This window comes from Labeo rohita, chromosome 5 (genome assembly GCF_022985175.1).
Source record: "Labeo rohita strain BAU-BD-2019 chromosome 5, IGBB_LRoh.1.0, whole genome shotgun sequence".
In the NCBI taxonomy this organism is placed as follows: domain Eukaryota; kingdom Metazoa; phylum Chordata; class Actinopteri; order Cypriniformes; family Cyprinidae; genus Labeo; species Labeo rohita.
The window spans coordinates 43,212,761-43,233,772 of NC_066873.1; the positions used below are offsets into that span (position 1 = coordinate 43,212,761).

At 29.0% G+C, this 21,012-nt stretch overlaps 1 protein-coding gene across 2 annotated transcripts in view; it reads right to left on the reverse strand.

Annotated features, from left to right (window-relative positions):
• Positions 1–591: 591 nt before the first annotated feature.
• mapkap1 (MAPK associated protein 1) overlaps positions 592–21,012 on the reverse strand; it is a 39,074-nt gene continuing 18,653 nt past the window's right edge. For both annotated transcript variants that reach the window (XM_051110133.1, XM_051110134.1), the window contains 6 exons: positions 18,239–18,348; positions 8,371–8,478; positions 8,065–8,205; positions 6,058–6,195; positions 2,160–2,257; positions 592–2,076 (listed from right to left, as the gene is read on the reverse strand). In XM_051110133.1, the coding sequence (XP_050966090.1) occupies positions 1,954–2,076; positions 2,160–2,257; positions 6,058–6,195; positions 8,065–8,205; positions 8,371–8,478; positions 18,239–18,348 (718 nt within the window). In that variant the 3' untranslated portion in view covers positions 592–1,953. The remainder of the gene's footprint in view (positions 2,077–2,159; positions 2,258–6,057; positions 6,196–8,064; positions 8,206–8,370; positions 8,479–18,238; positions 18,349–21,012) is intronic.

Consider the following 21,012-nt stretch of genomic DNA (forward strand, 5'->3'; position numbering starts at 1 on the left):
ATGCTTAGATTCACGAAAATCCAAAGCTCTATGAATAAATGAAAATTAAAAAACAATTAGATATCTGATGTCACTCTGCCTATATGTGTGTGTGTGTGTGTTAAGTGTTAGGGTGACTGTAGGGAGGAGGGGGTGATGGGGGAAAAGAGAGAGTCAGACAGGGAGAGAGAGGTCCATACATTTATATCTGTGTGATTTTGCCGGCTGTGCACAATTTTCCTAGTTCTATTGGGCCCGTCATCGCTACTTGCAGCTATATTTAATATTAGTTTTCATAAAAAAACTGTTGGGAAATTTTTTATTATTTTGGAATTAGTTTTCAGTCATACCAGCCCAAAGCAAAACATGTAAAAATCAACTGATTCCAATAGTAAATTGTAACTACTCATCTGCCGTCTCGAATGAGCTTCACATTGCAATGCATTCTGGGACTGCCTTATCTGTGAAAAATGCATGCAATGCTGCATTAGAATTTGTGCAAAAGAAGCAATCTTAAAGTGAAACACAAATATGCTGCCTACCTTATGCAACAGCGGAAGCGCAGAAGACAAAATGATGAAAACTCAACAAAACGACACCAGGACAAACACATTGTAGTTCAGTCTTTAATTAGAAAATCTACTTATATACAGTATACATGTACTGTAGCAAATATTGATTCCATAGGCCGCATGATAACCCCCCCAGGTCATCGGAATATTATAAATAAAGTTTTATTTGAAATGTCTATTCAGCCGTTATCCCTGTCACGGGAAAACATGCGTGCTCTCTTTGTCCATCCGTCAGCGCTGAACTGAGTATCAGCCATCGCTCTCCGGCTTTGACAGACGTAAAAAAAACAAAAAAAAAAACAAGATCAGTCAAGACAACATGGCAGTCGGAAACCTGAGTCAGAACAGTTTTGGATAGAATGAACACCCTGAATCCAGTTTAACAACAGCAGCGTTTGAAGTGGAGTTATAGAGCGAGACTTTCGGGTCGAGACGGCAGGTTTGAAGCCTACGGACGCGGATGAAATGAACCTAATAATGTTATCTTTAACATTTAGAAAGAAACGTGGCAGAGACGGTCATACATTCCCATTGCAGCCCGAGAGGACAGTCAGAATAAACCAAAACATCCGCCCAAATGCGAGACGGCGATCGGTTCGTTATAATAGATATATATATATGCAATCCAAAGATACAATGCAGAAGGGAAGAAACACATCACAGTAAAAAGTAGTTATTAATTTCATATTTGATCATTAAAAATCTGTCATTCCTTAACCTATTAACCTCCTCCGGTGGTAAAAAGAGTTTCCCGACTTAACCAGCGGACGCTTAAAATCTCGAAGAACGCATTTGTCCCTATTGATCTGTAGCAGGCACTGAAGTACTATGGCCAAAGAGGGTGTCATCAGACCCTGAATGCGTTTGCTATTTACATTTTCGTTAAAAAATTGCGATCCCTTTACACGTCAGTGTCCGATGCGGTTTAAGTTAACGTCTTTGATACAGCTAATGCGGTTCGCTTGCTCTTTCTGGCTTGTAAGGTTCCGACTGCGTTCGTTTGGTGCGCGTTTATGTACAGTTCGTTTGTAGGCAGTGGAAGTAAGTCTTTGACGCAAACAGCAGCAAGTTCTCGGTCCTTGGCATTCAGAGTCCAGCCGATGGTTTTGTCTGGTCTGGGCGATGGCTGTGGCTTCAAACGTTAATATAATTGTTCAATTAGATTGTTGGTTGGTTTTGCTAGTACATTCGAGTGACAGCAGAGAGCATTAGTGCTCTGATATGATTAAGGACCGTCAGTCCAGGAAAGGCCGACCTTGAGAGGCTGATTTCTCCATCCGGATGAGACGAACACATCTGTCTCACATCTAAAACTTCTCTTTGTATTTTCCCGTCTATCTCGTTGCCTCCGTTCACACAGGCCGTTTGGTTCAGAAACCGCTGATCGGTTTGGCCGCTAGCTCTACTGGCCCGACTTTTTGTCCTTCTGGAAACTGAAGCTTGTGCGACGGTTCAGTTTGCGTTGTTTCTGGGCGAAGTAATCCGCCCTCGATGTGCTAGCACGGGACTCCAGGATGTAGTTCACCTGGGAGAGGAAGAGGAAATGACACATTTTCCTGTGAAAAGGATCAGATGTATAAACAAAAATGCAGTTGAAGCAAACCCTACCTTGAGCACAATCTCATTGACAGTAGCAGCATCACACTCGAAGTACAGGGCTTTGTAATCGTGGTTGCTTAGATATGTGAGCTTAAATATTGCATGACCTACAGAAAGAAAGCAAGCATTACATTTAGCAAAAAAAACATACAGGGCAGCATGTGAGCTAAAAGTATTTGTTACATAAAAAAAAAAAAATGTATGATACATTGCTTTTACATGTACATTTATGACAATTATGATGATGATGATTTATTTGTTTATTTAAACAAAAAAAAAAAAAAAAAAAAAGCTAGAACTGCAATCATTCTTATTAATTTTTCTTACCATTTTTATTTTTGGAAATATTCCATTACTTTGGAAACAGTTTAAAAGTCATTAAAGCTCAACAAGAAAAATAATTTAATCAGAATAGACTATTTGAATAGCAGCTGCTAAATGGATTTTAAAAATGCAAAAATATTTTTTTAAACTTGATAATTAAGTTAAATAATTTAGTTTAAAAAAAAAATGAATTAAAATAAATATATAAATAAATAGAAAGTAAGAAAGAAAGAAGATAAAATAAAAAAAAATAAATAAATAAAAAATAAAATAGATAAAACTCACGTTTAGGGCCCTATAAAATCCATTGTATTTATTTATTTATTTTTCAAAATTCAGTTTTATTTTACTATATACATTTATTTATTTATTAGTATTATACACACACACACACACACATATATATATATATATATATATATATATTTTTTTTTTTTTTTTATTCTGTTTTAATTTTTCTAGACTGTTTTAATGGTTAAAAAAATAAAATCAAAAAATGTACACAATTTAACAGCAATTTACATTTTTAAGGCCTTATGAAATACATTTTTTCCCCCTCAAATTAATTTATTTTTATCATATTCTGTGTTGTCCATTACTGTTCTGGATTCCATTTTAATAGTTTCATGAAATTATAATAATCAAAAGCATCTTTAATTAATTGATTTTATTTTTAAAAAAAAATCTGAATTTATTATTTACTTTCTTTTTTTCCAGAAATACTTACTAGTAAATACTTACTGGTACTTTTTCTGGAAAATATTACTTTAAAAAAAAAATTTTAGAATATTTTTATTAATAGTAGTAGTAGTAGTACTATCATTAAATTAAATAATATATTTCAGTCACAGTTTCTTCAAGTTAACCCGAAAGTTTATTTTGATGGGTTGCTGTGAAGACCTTTAAGTTTATGTATGTATATGACATGATGATAATTTTTTCTTAAAAGTAAGATTTTAATGTTTTGAAAAGACATCTCTTATGCTGATCAAGGATATATATTATTATTATTATTATAAAATATTATTACAATTTAAAATAACTGTTTTCCATGTGAATATATTGTAAAATGTAATTAATTCCTGTGATCAAAGCTACATTTTTAGCATCGTTACTCCGGTCTTCAGTATCACATGATCCTTTAGAAATTATTCTAATATGCTGATTTCCTGCTCAGGAAGCAGTTCTGATTATTAGCAATGTTGCAAAGAGTTTCGTTGCTTTATAGTTTTTTTTGTGGAAACTGTGATACATTTTTGTTCAGAATTCTCTGATGATAAAATACGACTATTTAAACAATTATATGTTAAACTCAAATATTGCCAGCATCTTTGAATCTGAACATGCAGGACACACAGAAATAAATGGCCCCGCTCCAAAAACGAACGCTCAGTGAACGGCATATCCCGACTGTGAGACTGGAGCATTTCCAGGCGTAGTCGGAGCATCGGTGTGCGCCGCAGCGCCTGTGAGCAGACTTCAGCAATCTGTCTGCACTTCATCAATCACCGTTAGCAGCACGCGTCTGGAGAGCTGCGCTCGTGTCCCTGTCATATCCGCTAAGAAGAGATGTCTGCATCACTTACCAATGCAAACCTTACAGAAAGGCTGCGTAAATAGATTTTGTTTTCGGTAACGGAGTTCCCTGTAAGTGTAATGCAATATAAATCCCTTGGTGAGTTTGCAGCGCTACACTATATCTGTCAGTCGCCAGTGATGTGGGACATCAAAAGAGTTTCTACATAAAACAGATACGTTTTCCTCTGAGGAGGCTAGAGAGGCAGTGCCTATTTCTTCACTGTAATATTACTAAAAAAAACTTTTAAATAATCACTATATAAACTACTGGTCAAAATCATATATTTTTAAAGAAATAAATGTTCTTATTCAGTAAGGATATATTGATCATTGATTAAAAGTGACATTTATAATGTTACATAAATGTATATTTTAAATAAATACTGTTCTTTTGAAAAAAAATGCATCATGGTTTCCACAATAATATGAAGCAGCAGAACCGTTTTTAACATTGATAATGAAATGTTTGCTAGGCAGCAAATCAGCATATAAGAATGATTTCTGAAGGATCATGTGACATTGAAGCAGCGTTCTTAATAAAACCCCAAAAAGAAAAGAAAAACAATTTTTTTTGTTTTAAAATAAAATGTTAACAATAAATAAATAAATAATAAATAAAATAATAAATGTTAACAGGAATAAAATAATATATATATATATATATATATAAAAAAATGTCATTTAATTTTGTTTAACTAAAATAACTAAAACAGAGAAAAATGTATTAAAAAAAAAATACATAGACACAAAAAAAAAAAAAAAAAAAAAAAACACATACTAAAATGACAAAAACAACAACAAATACTAAAACTTTAACCAAAATTTATAAAATAAAAACTATTTAAACTTATTTAAAAATAAAAAAAACCTACTAAAATGACAAAAAACACAACAAAAATACTTAAACTTTAACCAAAATTAAAATAATAAAAATAAAATAAAACTATATAGACATATATATAAAAAAAACTACTAAAAATGACAAAAACACAACAAAAAAAAACTTAAATTTTAACCAAAATTAATAAAATAAAAACTATTTAGACTTATTTAAAAAAAAAAAAAAAAACTACAAAAATGACAAAAACACAACAAAAATATTTAAACTTTAGCCAAAATTTAAATAACATAAAATAAAATAAAACCATATAGACATATAAAAAAATACTACTAAAAATGACAAGAACACAACAAAAAAATACTGAAATTTTAACCAAAATTAATAAAATAAAAACTATTTAGACTTATTTAAAAAAAAAAAAAAAAAAACCTACAAAAAAAAAAAAAAAAAAAAAAAAAAAAAATCACAAAAACACAACAAAAATATTTAAACTTTAGCCAAAATTTAAATAACATAAAATAAAATAAAACTATATAGACATAAAAAAAAAACTACTAAAAATGACAAAAACACAACAAAAAATACTTAAATTTTAACCAAAATTAAAATAATAATAATAATAAAAAAAAATCAAACTATATAGACATTAAAAAAAACCTACTAAAATGAAAACATAATAATAATAATCTAAATAATAAACTAATAAATTAAAACTAATAAAAAAACAATATAGACAAAAAAAAAAAAACTAAAATGACAAAAACATAACAAAAATACTACCACTTTAACCAAAATTAAATTGAATACAGAAAACACAACAATAAAAACTAATTCAAAATATAAATAAAAACTATAATAGTACTCCGACTGAAGACTGGCATAATGGCTGCAGAAAATTATAAATTAAAATAAATTAAATTTTAAGATATATTCAAAAAGAAAACTGATTTTATTTTGACTTGTAAAAATATTTCACAATATTAGCGTTTTTCCTGTATCAAATAAATGCAGCCTTGGTGAGCAAAAGACACTTCTTTCAAAAACATGTACAAAAAAAAATAAAAAAAAATTTAAAAAAAAATAACCCCCAAACTTTTGAACGGTAGTGTATATAAATAAATAAAGATTTCATGCATATTTCACAAAAGTATGAGCAGAACTGACTTGGACTCTTCTCCTCTACCAGGTCACAGGCACACAGCAGATCCGAGTCTATGGAAATTGGCTTCTGTCGGATCCAGAACTTTGTGCTTGTCTTCTGATTGGTGACAGGATCGATCTCTACCTTTTCGCCAGAAATTCCTGAAAAAGTGAAAAGGATTTATCTTAAAAATCACTTACAGATAAATTTCAATTGTCAATTATTCTCAAAAGAGTTTAGATAAAAACAGCGTCCAGGTTTTAAAGATGAACAGGTGTGTGGGTTTATTTTCCCTGTTATTTAAATATGAAAGGAGACCTGACCCAGACTGACACTGATTCTGTAACGCTGTGAGAGAAAGAGAGGTCTGGAATATGATTACAGGTCTATCTCAGAAGCACACACACAGTCTATCCATAATGGATGTGACAGCTGTCAATCATTCACATGACTTAAAAAAAATAGCATGCAAACATCAGTGTGTCAGAAAAAAATTCCAGCCTGTCAATCAGAGTGAAATTCCTAAAGAGATTCCCTGGCTCACACAAGCTTCCTGCGCCTGGAGCGCTGCTGTAATTGGGATGGAGCTGTGACTGGAGCAACTGTCAGGTGTGCTGGAATATTTTTTTTGTGTTTTCACAAAACAGTACTGTGTTTGATCTGAAGAGCATCTGCCAAACTTTTGTTCAAGAGTTGAATCATGTGCTTTGAGAGCTGGAGAAACTGAGAAGTCAGGAGCAGCAAGGAAGAACTGGAGAGACTTTCTCAAGGAAGTTCTAAGTGTTAGACTACCATACAGTATTCTGTGCCAAACTAAACTATATATACGAAGAGTTCAGATGCAAAACCAGATAAAAGCCATCTCGGTCAAACTCACTAAATTCCAGCCTCAGCCCAACCAGAAGTACCAGTACTTACATAGAAACCTATACAAAGTAGAAAAATCTAAAATATAATATAAAAATAGTGTAAACAGTATTTATTTACTTTAGTTTTTTTTTTAAATAAAATAAACAAATAATAAAGTGTGGTAACACCATTATATTTTAAAATAAAAAGGGAGTATTAAATAAAGATACAATTATTTTATAGTAAACTAACAAATAAAACGGTAATATTTACTTTATATGAATTTTCATTATTTTCAAACTTAAAATTAGCAAGCTTTCATTGTAAATATGTGTATTACAAAATTAGCTATATTACTTATGTAAAATATGTTTAAATAATAAAGATAAATTTCTTTATTATAATATTAACTCTTGTTTATATAACTATAATACACACACACGTATATATTGATATTATTATACTATATCATATCATATTACATACATATAAATAATACATAAAAATAAATACAATCTCCCATATATTAATATATAAAAATAGCATAGTAATTTATATATTTAACTAAATTCGATTTTTTTAATACTATGTAATAATACGAATATGACATTGTAATATAATGATATTTATATTACACTACATTTATGCATGATTAAAAGAAAATTTTAAATTTTAGAATTTTTAAAATTAATAACTGCATATTTACTTATAGAGTATATGATCTTATTAGTCATATATATATATATATATATATATATATATATATATATATATATATATATATATATATATATATATATATATATATATACACACACACACACACACACACTATAAAAAGAAATAGTTACAATACATTAATGTGTAACAGAACTAAAATTTCAGAAAGGCATGATAAAATTGTACTGTATTTTTAGTTGTATTTTTTATTATTGCACACAGTAGCATAATTTCTTAAACCTTACTTTTATTATAATACTACTAAACAATTACATATTATTATTATTATATGCTTCTATGCAATATTATACCATTTCATACTAACACTACAGCAAAATACTTTGATTTTATCCTACTGAGTCTGAACAGAAAACTATTGGATCTGGATGTTGGTGGGTTTTTTGGCAGAAATAGAGCCAGACATTTCATAAACGTAAAATATAGGAATTTGGAAACTGTACCTAGCTGTACATCTGTGGTGAAACGGAGCTTGTGGATCATGCTGATCTTGAAGGACTTGTAGTGGTGGCTGCTCAACATGTCCTGTACCGTAGTGATGTCTATAGGCGGGTCCTCCTCTGAGCTCTCCTCGCCTCGAGAACCTGCAGATAAACACAGGGCATGTATGCGTTAGGTGCACATTTAGGCACTTTACATTTAACGTTGCTGTTGTTTCACAACAATGAAGATGATCAATAAAGTGTATGAATTTATCTAAATAAAGCTTTGTGTGTGAAAGCAGCATCAGAAATGTCATGAAAACTCACTGTTTTCTCGGACCAAGCAGAACTCCATAGTTCCCTGGCTCTCCAGCGTACTGTCCAAATCCACCGCCACATTTGGTTCGGTTTGCTTCTCTAGCCGATACATGGGGCCTGAAATGAATCACACAAACAAGATACAAGATTTTCACATTAATGAGAAACGATTACAAGAATCATTAATTTGATTCTAAAAACATGCGTAATGTTACATAAAACAAAAATACATTTTGAATCTTTTATTGAATTTACTAAATCAATTGAACTCAAAGATATCTGCCTGCCTGGATCAGAATTATTTACTGAATTAACAGATGACTGAATGTTTACATGACGGTATAAACAGTAATTCCTTTTAAATGTACCTACACTACTGTTCAAAAGTACAGAATCATTTTTTATCATTTTATCATTTTAATTAAGTTATTCAGCATAATGCATTAAACTGATCAAAAGTGACAGTAATATTAAAATGTTACAAAACATTTCTATTTCAAATAAACTCAACATTTTATTTATATAAAAATAGAAAGAAGCACAACTTTCAACAGATCATGTGACACTGAAGACTGGAGTAATGATGCTAAAAATTCAGGTTTGATCACAGGAATAAATTACATTTTACAATATATTCAAATAGAAAATAGCTATTTTAAACTGTAATAATATTTCACAATTTTACTATTTTTACTGTATTTTTGATCAAATAAATGCAGCCTTGGTGAGCAAAAAAATCGGCTTTCAAAAACATAAAAACAAAACAAAAAAAATTTACTGATCCCAGATTTTTCAACAGAAGTGTTGTGGCCTTTTTTTTCCTTCTCCCTCTCATAACATTAATAATCTCTACTATACTGACCTCATATTTTGAAATTCTGAATAGTTTAATACTATCATAGAGAGCCCTTGAGAGAAGGTAGCCATCATAAATGACTTCAGGATAACCAGAGCAGTTTAAAAACAATCTGTTAAAGATAATGTGCTGGGATTTACAGCTTTGGGCTTCTCTTTATAACATCGCTTGATTAATATTGCTCAGTTCAAACAATCTAATTTGACTTTTTATAGTTCAATCAGACGGTATCTACCCATCTAAAACCTTGAGACCGATTCACTTTGAACGATCTCCAAATGAGAGAAAGGTTTGTGAAGATGAATCAATAACTACTGCCTTGCAGGAACAATTGATGGCTATAAAACCAAAAAATGCCTGTTTATTTTCTTGTTAGAAGCAGGAAAAAATGCCCAGAGGCAGGATCAAGTCTTTCCCTCGTTTTTCGCCAGAAAAGAAGGGAAAAAAACAATACAGAGAAGCTGCCAATCTAAATAGGGCAAACACTCAGGGCGATATTTACCCTTTTGCAAATACCGTGGTTTTCCAAAATGTCACCAGAGCCTCCGAAAGCTTACGACCTCTATGGAGAAAGAAATATGTTCACGGCAGCCTCCAGCACAGTGCGAGATATACAACACAAATGAAGCCAACGAGTGAATTAAATCAATACAACACTTCAGTTTTGCGCTTGATGTGCAAGAATCGGACTAGCTGAGTGTATGGAAGAAGGAGAAAGCGTCTCTCTGAATCTACAGGAGTGAATGTGAATCCCTGTGACCGCTGTGACACTGAAGAGCAAGAGACTGTGACTAATTCAGAAACACACCATCTGACCTTTTACAAGCTTTCCTGCGACCCTGCGCCGATCTCAATGAGCCGAGAGGATATTTTTATCCATTTTATCATCCGTCAGGCAAAAACTGTAAGTCTGATCACTTAGTAAAGTAACAGCACACCTCTCACCGACAAGACATGATATCAAATGATATTTAATATTCAGAGTTTATGGTTCAAAGCTCTTGTCACAAGTATGAGGAAGATTAATATGAAGCGTAACTTAGCAAACATCACTAAAATGTATAAAATGTCAGAACATGTTTATTTACATTTATATTATTTATTATTTCATTATTTGAAATTAATATAATTTATTTGCAAATAAATCATTATTTTTTTTCTAAATCATTTCAAAATAATGCAATACAGTGCATTAGCTGCATTTATTTGATATATAACAATAATATTGTATTGTGAAATATTACATTTTACAATCAGAGTTCCTACACATTTTCTAATTTAACATTCCACAATTTTCTACCCCTGAGTAGATTTTTCAGACCATATTTCATGGTGAAAACAAATAATTAAGAGTACATAACATATTTCTTTTAAATATATACATTAATTTGTTTGTATTTATATACACATAACAATTACACACAGCACACACATACATTAGGCAAACTCAAATTTTCATTTTGTATGCGATTAATCGTGATTAACTGCTTGACAGCCCTAATATATATGTATGTATATATAATAATAATGATAATAATGCATTTTATTTAAAGGCGCCTTTCTGAACACCCAAGGACACCTTACAGCAAACAACCAATAAAATAATAACAATATAAAAAAGTATAAAATTTTTTGTATGTAAATATATATGTAAATATATATATATATATATATATATATATATATATATATATATATATATACATTTTTTTTTTTTTTATGTATATACATACATACACATTTTTATTGAGATTAATACTTTTATTCACCAAGGATGTATTAAGTTAATAATTAAAAGTTTATTAAAAGTTAATAATAAATAATTTACATTGTTATAAAATATTTATATTTTGAATAAACACTGTACTTTTTAAACTTGTTATTCATGAAATAATCCTGAAAAAAAAAAAAAAAAAAAAAAAAAAATCACAGGTTCCAAAAAATATTTGGCAGCACAACTGTTGATATTATCCAACATTGATCATTCTAATAATAAATCCGCATATTAGGATGATTTCTGAAGGATCATGTGACACTTAAGACTGGAGTAACAGCTGATAAAAATTCAGCTTTTCATCATCAGGAATAAATTCTATTTTAAAGTATGTTAAAATAAAAAACATTATTTTATATTGTAAAAACATTTTGCAATATTACTGTTTTTTTTCTATATTTTTAATCAAATAAATGCAGCCTTGATGAGCATAAGAGACTTCTTTAAAGACTATTACAAGTCTTACTGACCCCAAACTTTTGAACGGTAGTGTGTATATATATATATATATATATATATATATATATATATATATATATATAATATGTTATATTTAATTATATTTAATCTATATTATTACGCTTCAATTATATTTTCATTTAGAAATTTGCGTTTATTTACATGTAAATGTGTGTTTGTGCATATTTCAGAATGAAAAACAAATTAATTGTGTGTATTAAATGATTAAAGATTCAACAGTGGTTCAAAATCATAAAAATAAATAAATAAATAAAAAGAGAAAGAAACTTTTTTTAACTATTTGAAAATAGTTTAAAACTATTTGAAAACAAAAACAAATGAATAAATTAACAATTAAAGATTCAATAGTGGTTTAAAATAAATAAATAATAAAAAATAATCATAATAAAAAAAGAAATTTCAGAAGTCCAATACCAGTAAAATTTCACTGTTCTCAATAACTGAACTTTTTTTTTTAACTATTTGAAAATATATACAAATAAAACAAATAATAACTCAAGATATAAAGGTTCTATAGCGGTTCAAAAATATATAAATAATGAAAATAAGTAAAAATCAGTAGTCTGTACCAACATTTCACTGTTTTCAATAACTAAACTTTTTTAAAACTATTTGAAAATAAAAAAAAAACATTTTTTAATGAATTAATTAATTATTAACGCTAATAATATTTACACAAATAATACATACAAAGCTGACTTTTCAGCATCATTACTCCACAGTCTTTAGTGTCACATGATCCTTCAGAAATCTTCTAATATTATAATTTGATGCTCAAGAGACATTCTTATTATATTAATTTTTGTGGTAACTGTGATTTATTTTTTCAGGATTTTAGATGAATGAAAATCAAGAGCAAAATAACCACATTTATTTGACATCTGTAACAATATAAATGTCTTTAAGCAAGGACGCATTAAACTTATTCAAAGTGACAGTAAAGTATTAATTTCTTCAAAAAAAAAAAAAAAAAAAAAAAAAAAAGAAAAACCTGGTAGTGTATATGGCAATAATAATACATAATAACTGCATTTTTATAGAATTCAACTGATGTGCAGTCACAGGTGTGTGTGTATATATGAAAGACTTCGGCGATCAGATTTCAGAGCCGTTTAATGATGAATCTTTAATAACCGGAGAGCAGACGTACCATGTGGAGCTACAAATCCAATCATTTTGTGTGCATGTGTGTCATTAAAATATGGAGCCAAGAACTAAATAAAACAGCTGATACTAAATACCCACAAATCCACACAAATACAGCAACTGCTGAAAATGTTCAGCTTTGTATCATGTCTCAATGCACTGGCACTAAGCACATAAAGCATAACAGTCACGGTGTTTCTCTTTCTACTGAGCTCATCTGTAGTTCACACACAGGCACACCGACCTCAAACCGCAGCCATCGCCGCCTCCCAAATGTCACCAACATTTACCCTGATAAGGCTCATAAGAGGCATTCAATCGCGCTTATCTCCCCCAACAGACCCACCGAGCTTTACAAACCCTGAGCCGCTCATAAAACTAGTCATATTTTACAGTTCGCACCCCTTCTGGTGTCCTACAGTTATATATTCGCTCAGTTTAACTGCAAAAAACGCAATACTATTTTTAAAAATCATTAGACTTATTTTTTTTAAATATCAGTCCAAACATTTAAAGTTCATCTTTACAAAATTATACTAACAAATATTAAATAAACACAAAATTATACTAATAACAAAAAATAAATAGACAGATATAAAATCTGTTAATATGCTTAATTATATTTTAATTTATATTTTGAATTTTGAAAAATAAAAATAAAAATAACAAAAGAAATAAATGTTATTTAAATATTGATCTCTGTTAATGTTTTAATTTAATTTAATTAATTTTATAATTGAATTACATTTAAATTACTAGACTTATTTTTTAAACATCAGTACAAACATTTAAACTTTATCTTAAAAAAATTATACTAATAAGCATTAAATAAACAAAATTATTAATAACAACAAAAAAGATAAAATCTACATTAAAATGCTTAATTATATTTTAATTTATATTCTGATTTTTTTTTTAAATTTCAATAAAAAATAACAAGAAATAAATGCGTTATTTAAATATTGATCTCTGTTAATATGCTTTAATTTTACTGATTTTATAATTTTATAATTTAATTATATTTAAATTATTACTCATTTTTTAAAATATCAGTACAAACATTTAAACTTTATCTTAAAAAATTATACTAATAAACATTAAATAAACAATTTTATTAATAACAACACATAAAAGGATATAAAACCTGTTAATATGTTTAATTATATTTTAATTTATATATAATAAATCATGTTTGTGTATATGTGTGTTTAATAAATGTTTATAAAAGTTAATTCTATTTTAATTTATATTGTACTAAAAATAATATGGTTACTTATATTTTAATTTATATTTGAATTAATATATGTGTATATGTGTGCATGTTAAATCAATGGGTTATTTATAGTTTAATTTATAATGTAATATAAAATGTTTCACTTTAATTATACTTTGAATATTATTTTAAAAATGGTGCATTTATGTTCTTCTAAATATTAGTATTGTTTTTAAAAAACTGTCTAAAACTAATACATTAAACAAATGTAATTCATAGTATAATATTACACACACACATATATTTAATCAGTTTATAAGCTTTAATATATTTTATATAATACATACAACAATAATATATATAATAAATATTTAATTTATTGAATCATTTTATTTATATTATATTTTAATTTATATTTTGAATTCAAAATAAAAAATAAAATTTTGTTTAAATGCATAAAAAAATGTGTGTACATTCACATATAGACACACATTTCAAAAGTGTTAATTATATTTTAATTTATATTTTTAAGTTTTATCATTTTAACTTCTTTTTTGTATTAGTATTGTATTTTAAAAAAGCCAAAAATAAATAAATTAAACACAAATTTTATTTATGGTGTAATATTACACACACATGAAATATAAAATATTTAAAAGAAAAAAAAAAACATGTTTCTGTTATTTTTGTGTTCCTTGTTCAGACCTGAAAGGATTCAGCTAATACACAAAGGAAAAACAATTGCTCAAAGGAGAAAGAAAACAATGAACGGCTGGTGCAGAAGAGAGGCCAACATAGTGGACAGAAGATTGGATCGGTCTCTTGTCTCCAGCGGGTAAATAAACAATCAATACTCATCTAAATGCAGATGAGAGCGTGGCCCGCACCGTCTAACGTTTCTCTTCTGGACCGACTAGCCCATCACATCCACTCAAGATGTCTTCTGAGACACCATCTCAGACTAAAAGAGAAACAATCACCTGCAAGATGGGATACTGGACCAGGACGGGGCAATGGCTCACTGCCCACGGGGCAATTCTGTAGGTTTATTTCCAATTAAATTCCCTCTGAGGGCTCTCTTGGGCGGCTGTCAAATCAATCCGTCTCTGATGAGGCTGTACATCAAACACAAGTACTCTCAAACCACTGCAACTAAACATGCTCGCACTTTTAAGAGCAAGCAGATATTTCTCTCTCTTTTTTGTCTAAGATGTCACAAATCCAAAAAGAGAAACACTGGTTTTGTTTGTTTGCCCCAGAGACTGAGCCGCACAAGAGGATTGAGCTGGCTATTCCTCTGATACCTTAAAAAGACAAAGAAACACGGATTTCACTGAGTCGGAGCATTTATTTTTCTATTTTTCTAACCATCTTTGTTGTTTCTGGAAAAGCTGTCAAATACATGGTTTTTGCAAAAAGAGATGCCAACAGATTGCGTTTTACAACCCAAAATAGCATCCGGAACAAGCTCACGTTAGACTATTTGAGAAGTTCAAAGTGCTCAATGGTTTGAAGTGAAAGGCAAAAATCATTGTGATTGATTATCTTTAACATTACTACAGACAGTTTAGTTGTACTAAAATAGCTCATGATGTTGTCATACGTGAGGAAAGTAATTTTAACAAAGTATATTTAGGAGTCAATAAAATAACATCCACAAATCAAACCAAAGAACTTCGCAAGACGGCTTAAATGGCTTAAATACGTCATTTTTCAACATATTAAAATTATTTGAAATATAACAAAAGCCAAAACATGACAAAACCTGCATATATGAGGGACTTCTAAAAGTATGAAAAGTCCTGGAGATTAATTAAAAAAAAAAAAAAAAAGGAATAAGAAAACTTAATATTTTTCTCTTAAGTTCTAAAACATTATCTGGCAAAAGCTCAGTTCTGGAATTAAGGTAATTAAACTATATATTATAATAATTCAAATATTTTAATAATATAATATATTTTTAAAATAACTAAACATTACACACATTAAAAATTCTGGAATTCTGGAAATTATTAATTATTTTATTACATTTTTATAACTTAAAATATATATAATTAAAATATATTCTAAAATAATGAAACTTTAAAAACAATTATAATAATTAAAATGTATTATAACAAATCAATTCAACACTGCACATAATTATAATAATTTTAAATATATTTTAATATAATAAAAGTCATGCAATATAATTTTACTAGAAATTGCAAAAAATGTATTATCATTTTTATTATTTAGTGAAATTATTTGAACTTTAATGAATATTAAAATATATAAATTTAATAACGTGTAATCATTAATATTACCTAAAATAATTATTTATACTAATACAAGTAATTAAGTAATATAAGTAAAATTAATGCAATACAGTGCAATATTAATGAACTGATTATTAATAAATTAAAAAAAATATTAAACATTTATCATTATTAAACATTATTTTGCATTATTTAATATTTTTTAATAAAAAATATATACATGATTTATATAATTTAATAGTAAAATAATGATACTAACTGTAATCATTAATATTGCATAGCATAATAAATTTAAAAATAATTGTGATAATTGAGATAATTATACTAATTTAAGTAACATTTTAATATAATTATAATTAATGCAATATAATATAAATTAATTAAAAAATTCAATAAACAATCTCAGAAAACAGGGGACTTGTATTCACAAAGGATAAACTAATACTAATATAAGTAATTTTAATATAACTAAAATTAATGCAATACAGCATAATATTAATGAATTGATTAGAAATACATTTTAAAAATGTTTTATTAAACATGTATCATTATTAAACATTATTTTGCATTATTTAATAAAATTCTTCTAATTTGAATGAAAATTAATATAAATAAAATATATAATAAAAAATAAGTAAAAATGTAAAATAATACAATAATACTAGTTGTAATCATTAATATTATATAGCATAATAAAATTACATTTAAAAAAAAAAAAATCATATTAATTTAAGTATGCAATATAGTACATCATTTTAATATAGTAATGTAAATAATTTGAAAAATCTCAGAAAACAGGGGACTTGCTTTCACAAAGGTTGAGAACTGCTACAGACTAATCAGTTTGGTGTCGATGAAGGAGTAAGTGATCCATACTGATGAGGCTGTGTGGATACATATAAGACCAAAGCGAAGACTACAGCCTCTTTAAACTGACAGCACTAGCCTCCAGCGCCCTTACTGAAGCGAACCTCTCTCGCTTTAGGCTTTGACCTCAGTGTGTGGTAAATTCAGGAGAGATGAGGCTCCAGTGGCTCTCCACGCGCCATCATTTTCACTGCGTTTCATCCATTTTCTCTCTAATATACTTTTGTTCCCGCACCATTGCTTTCCATTCTTTATGTGCACTTCTCCGTCTCCGAGTCAGTCTGCGGCTCAATCTCCTCTCCTCACCCCTCTTATCTCGACGCTGCCCCGGCTCATCATGGCCGTCAAAGGGGCGATCCGTTACCTGTGACTTTTTGTATTAAAGTCTCTGGCCTTATCAGATTCCGCCCCATTCGGCGATGACAAATTAGGACGGCACATTGCCGCGGTTATCGGGCCAAATCGCAGCAGACGGCTTCACTTACTTTCTAAGATGAAAACTGCACACACAAATACCAGCTCGACCGACAATTCAAAGGCACCATTTGCTACACTTATTCCCGCATTTATTTTTTCCTAGTGCACTTACAATATTAGTCAAGATTTCTCGGACTAAAAATAGTCCAGATTTTGTTTATCATGCCAATATGTATGCAAAAGCATCAGTGTGGTTATTATTAAATAAAACTATAAAAAAATAAAATGTAAATAATATAAAAAAATGTTAATTATATAGAAAATATACTATGTATATTATATATTTTATGTATTACATACATAAAATACAAAAATAGAAATATTACAAATATAATGTAATATAAAAATGTATGTTATAAAATGTATTATATATTTCCTATAATAAATATATAAATATAATAAAAAATACAACTAATAAAAATATAAAACTATAAAATAAAATGAAATATAAAAATTAATGTTCAAAATATCAAAATATAAAATAAAATAAAATATAAATATTAATTCTGATTTGACAACTAACTAAAATAATTTGAAGTATGTAAATTACTAAAACAAAAATAAATTAAAGCTAAATATTAAAAACTAAAAATAAGAAAAAAAAAAACAGAAAAAATAAAAACAAAAATGCTAAAAAAAAAATAATAATAATACAAAATATTAATAAATATTAATAAATAATAATAATTGTATATAAATAACACTGCATGCCAATCCAACATTACAGGATTAGCAATCTAAGCTTGAATGTAAAACTCATCCATCTTTTCACATTAAGTGAGATGTGTATCTTTTAGATGTCTCACCTGATCCTTTCTGGGAGCCCTTTCTCTTTTTGAGGGCCTTCTGCAGAATATCCTTCATGGTCACTTTCAGGCTGTCCACTGGGATCAGGGAGAAACCATGAGCGGCGTTTCTGTGGGAGACAAAAGCAAATCATCAGTCACACTCAATACATCTTTTGCGTTTGGATTAGATGTGAACTTCCTGTGTAACAGAGCATCAACAGTGAGATCATGACCTCAGACTCTCAGGACTGAGCTTTGAGTCTGAACCAATGACGAAGCGCATCAGATTCAATTATATGAACCCATAAAGCATCAAATCATTAGCTTTATCATGAGCTTGGCAGGCGTTTAATGTTTTCCCAGATAACTACTGGATAAGACATTCTTATAGTGGCAAAAGAATCAAAAACAATGATACATTATACATTTAACAAATACTAAGTAATTAGATTTTCATTATTTTCATTAACTTATTAATTTTTTTATATTTTGTTTAAAAAAAATAGTATAAAAAAATAGTAATAGTTCTCGTCTCTTTTAGAGAAATAATAATCTGTGGTTCAGTAAGAAAATGAGTCATCTGACTGATTCAGTAAGGAAATGAGTCGTCTGACAGATTCACTGAACAAGTGAATCATCTGACCGATTCAGTGAACAAATGAGTCATCTGACCAATTCAGTGAGCAAATAAGTCATCTGACCGATTCAGTCAGCAAATGAGTCATCTGACTGATTCCGTAAAGAAATGGGTCAATATGTAATAAAAAAAAAAAAAAAAAAACATTCCTGTGATGCAAAGATGATTTTTTTAGCAGCTATTATTTTATTTTCGGTGTTACATGATTCTTCAAAATTCATTCTAATATTTATAGTTCTTGACTCTTTAAGAGACATAAAAACTTAGAGCCACCTGAGCTGATTCAGTGAGGAAATGAGTCATCTGACTGATTCACTTCATGATTCAGACCAATGACAGATTCATGACTCTTCTCATTGCTTCAGACTGATTCAGTTGATTCATTTACTGGTACAAGCAGTAAATGGATACAATTGTGTCAGAAGGAAAACTTGCACACACACACAAAAAAAAAACAAAAAAAAACAACTGTATTGTACTCAGAAGTGGGCGGCTTGCTTTAACAGAGCGCATCCTAAACACAACAGGGCCGAGGGCCAGTCCACGAGTCAAACTTTGAGCACATGGACGCATCACTTGCGATAGACTACATCAACAGAACAACAACCCGAGGCCAGAGAGCGGAGAGCGCGCACTTTCTGGACAGAGGACTCGCTTGTCCACTTCCATTTAGCAGTCCTGACCCGTCTGCCTCGGGCCAGGGCTTCTGACAGGCTTCACGTCAGGCCGGGGATCCGGCAGAAGAGGTCGCCGGCCCCGATGGCCCACTGAGGGCCGAGCGCTGGCTCAGTTCTCGCCCAGGGTCCTGCAGTGCCACATCAGTGGTCCTCTCATGAAGGGAGCATGCAGCTGACCCAGAGAGCTCAGAACAGCAGCCCACGGCTGAGAGATGATGAATAAAGAACAAATAACTACAGACAAAGACATGTGAAAAGCAATGAAAAGTGCAAAGCAGCTGGGCCACAAATAAAACTTTTCAAAAAAACACTAAATTAGTTTATGCCACAAGGAAATGGCTACTTATAATGAAGTTATACTTCCGTTCAAAAGTTTGGGGTCTGTAAGATTTTTTGTTTCTGAAAGAAGTCTCTTCTGCTCACCAAGTCTGCATTTATATGATCAAATTACCTAATTTTATTTAATGCCATAAATATATATTTATATGCTACAGATTTATTAACTAGAAACAAAATATTAAGAAATTTTAAGGAATATTATATGGTAAAGTTCTATTAACTAGAAACAAATGATTAAGGAATATTAAGGAAAAATATTTATGTTAATTGAAAAAATAAATGCTAGCTGAAATTAAATAAAATTATTAAGTTAAAGCTGAAGTACCTAAATTACTAATACTAAGTTAAAATTAATAAAACCCGAAGACTTAAAAAAAAAAAAAAAAAAAAAAAAAAAAAATATATATATATATATATATATATATATATATTACTAGAACTAGTTACTAAAATAAAACACAAAGGTAAATTGAAAACTAAAAAATAAATACCTAAAAAAAAATTCAAAATATAAATAAAAAAATAATAATAACAGTATATGAATTACACTAATAAAAAACTGTTTCTAGGTCTTATGTTTCATTAAAATAAAATACAGTAAAACTATTAAATATTTTTACAATTTAAAATAACTGTTTTCTACTTGAATATACTGTAAAATGTCATTTATTCCTGTGATGCAAAGCTACATTTTCAGCATCATTACTCCAGTCTTCAGTGTCACATGATCTTTCAGAAATCATTCTAATATGCTGATTTGCTGCTTAAAAAAAACATTAACATCAGTGTTAAAAACAGCTGCATATATTTTCAGAATAGAAACTTCAAAAGAAAAGCATTTATTTGAAATAGAAATCTTTTATAACATCATTAATGTCTTTAATGTCACTTTTGATCAATTTAATGCATCCTTACTGAATAAAAGTCTTAATTTCTATTAGTAAAATACTGACCTCAAACTTTAAAACGGTACTATAACTTGATGATTTCACAGTTGATAAAATGATAAAGGAACAGTTCACCCAACTGTGAAAACCAATTTTACGTAATCTGCAAAACACCTCTATTTCCTAATAAAAATGTCCATGATTATCTCTTATTCAGTGCAAATGTTACACAACCTGAGTGAGTACAAGAAA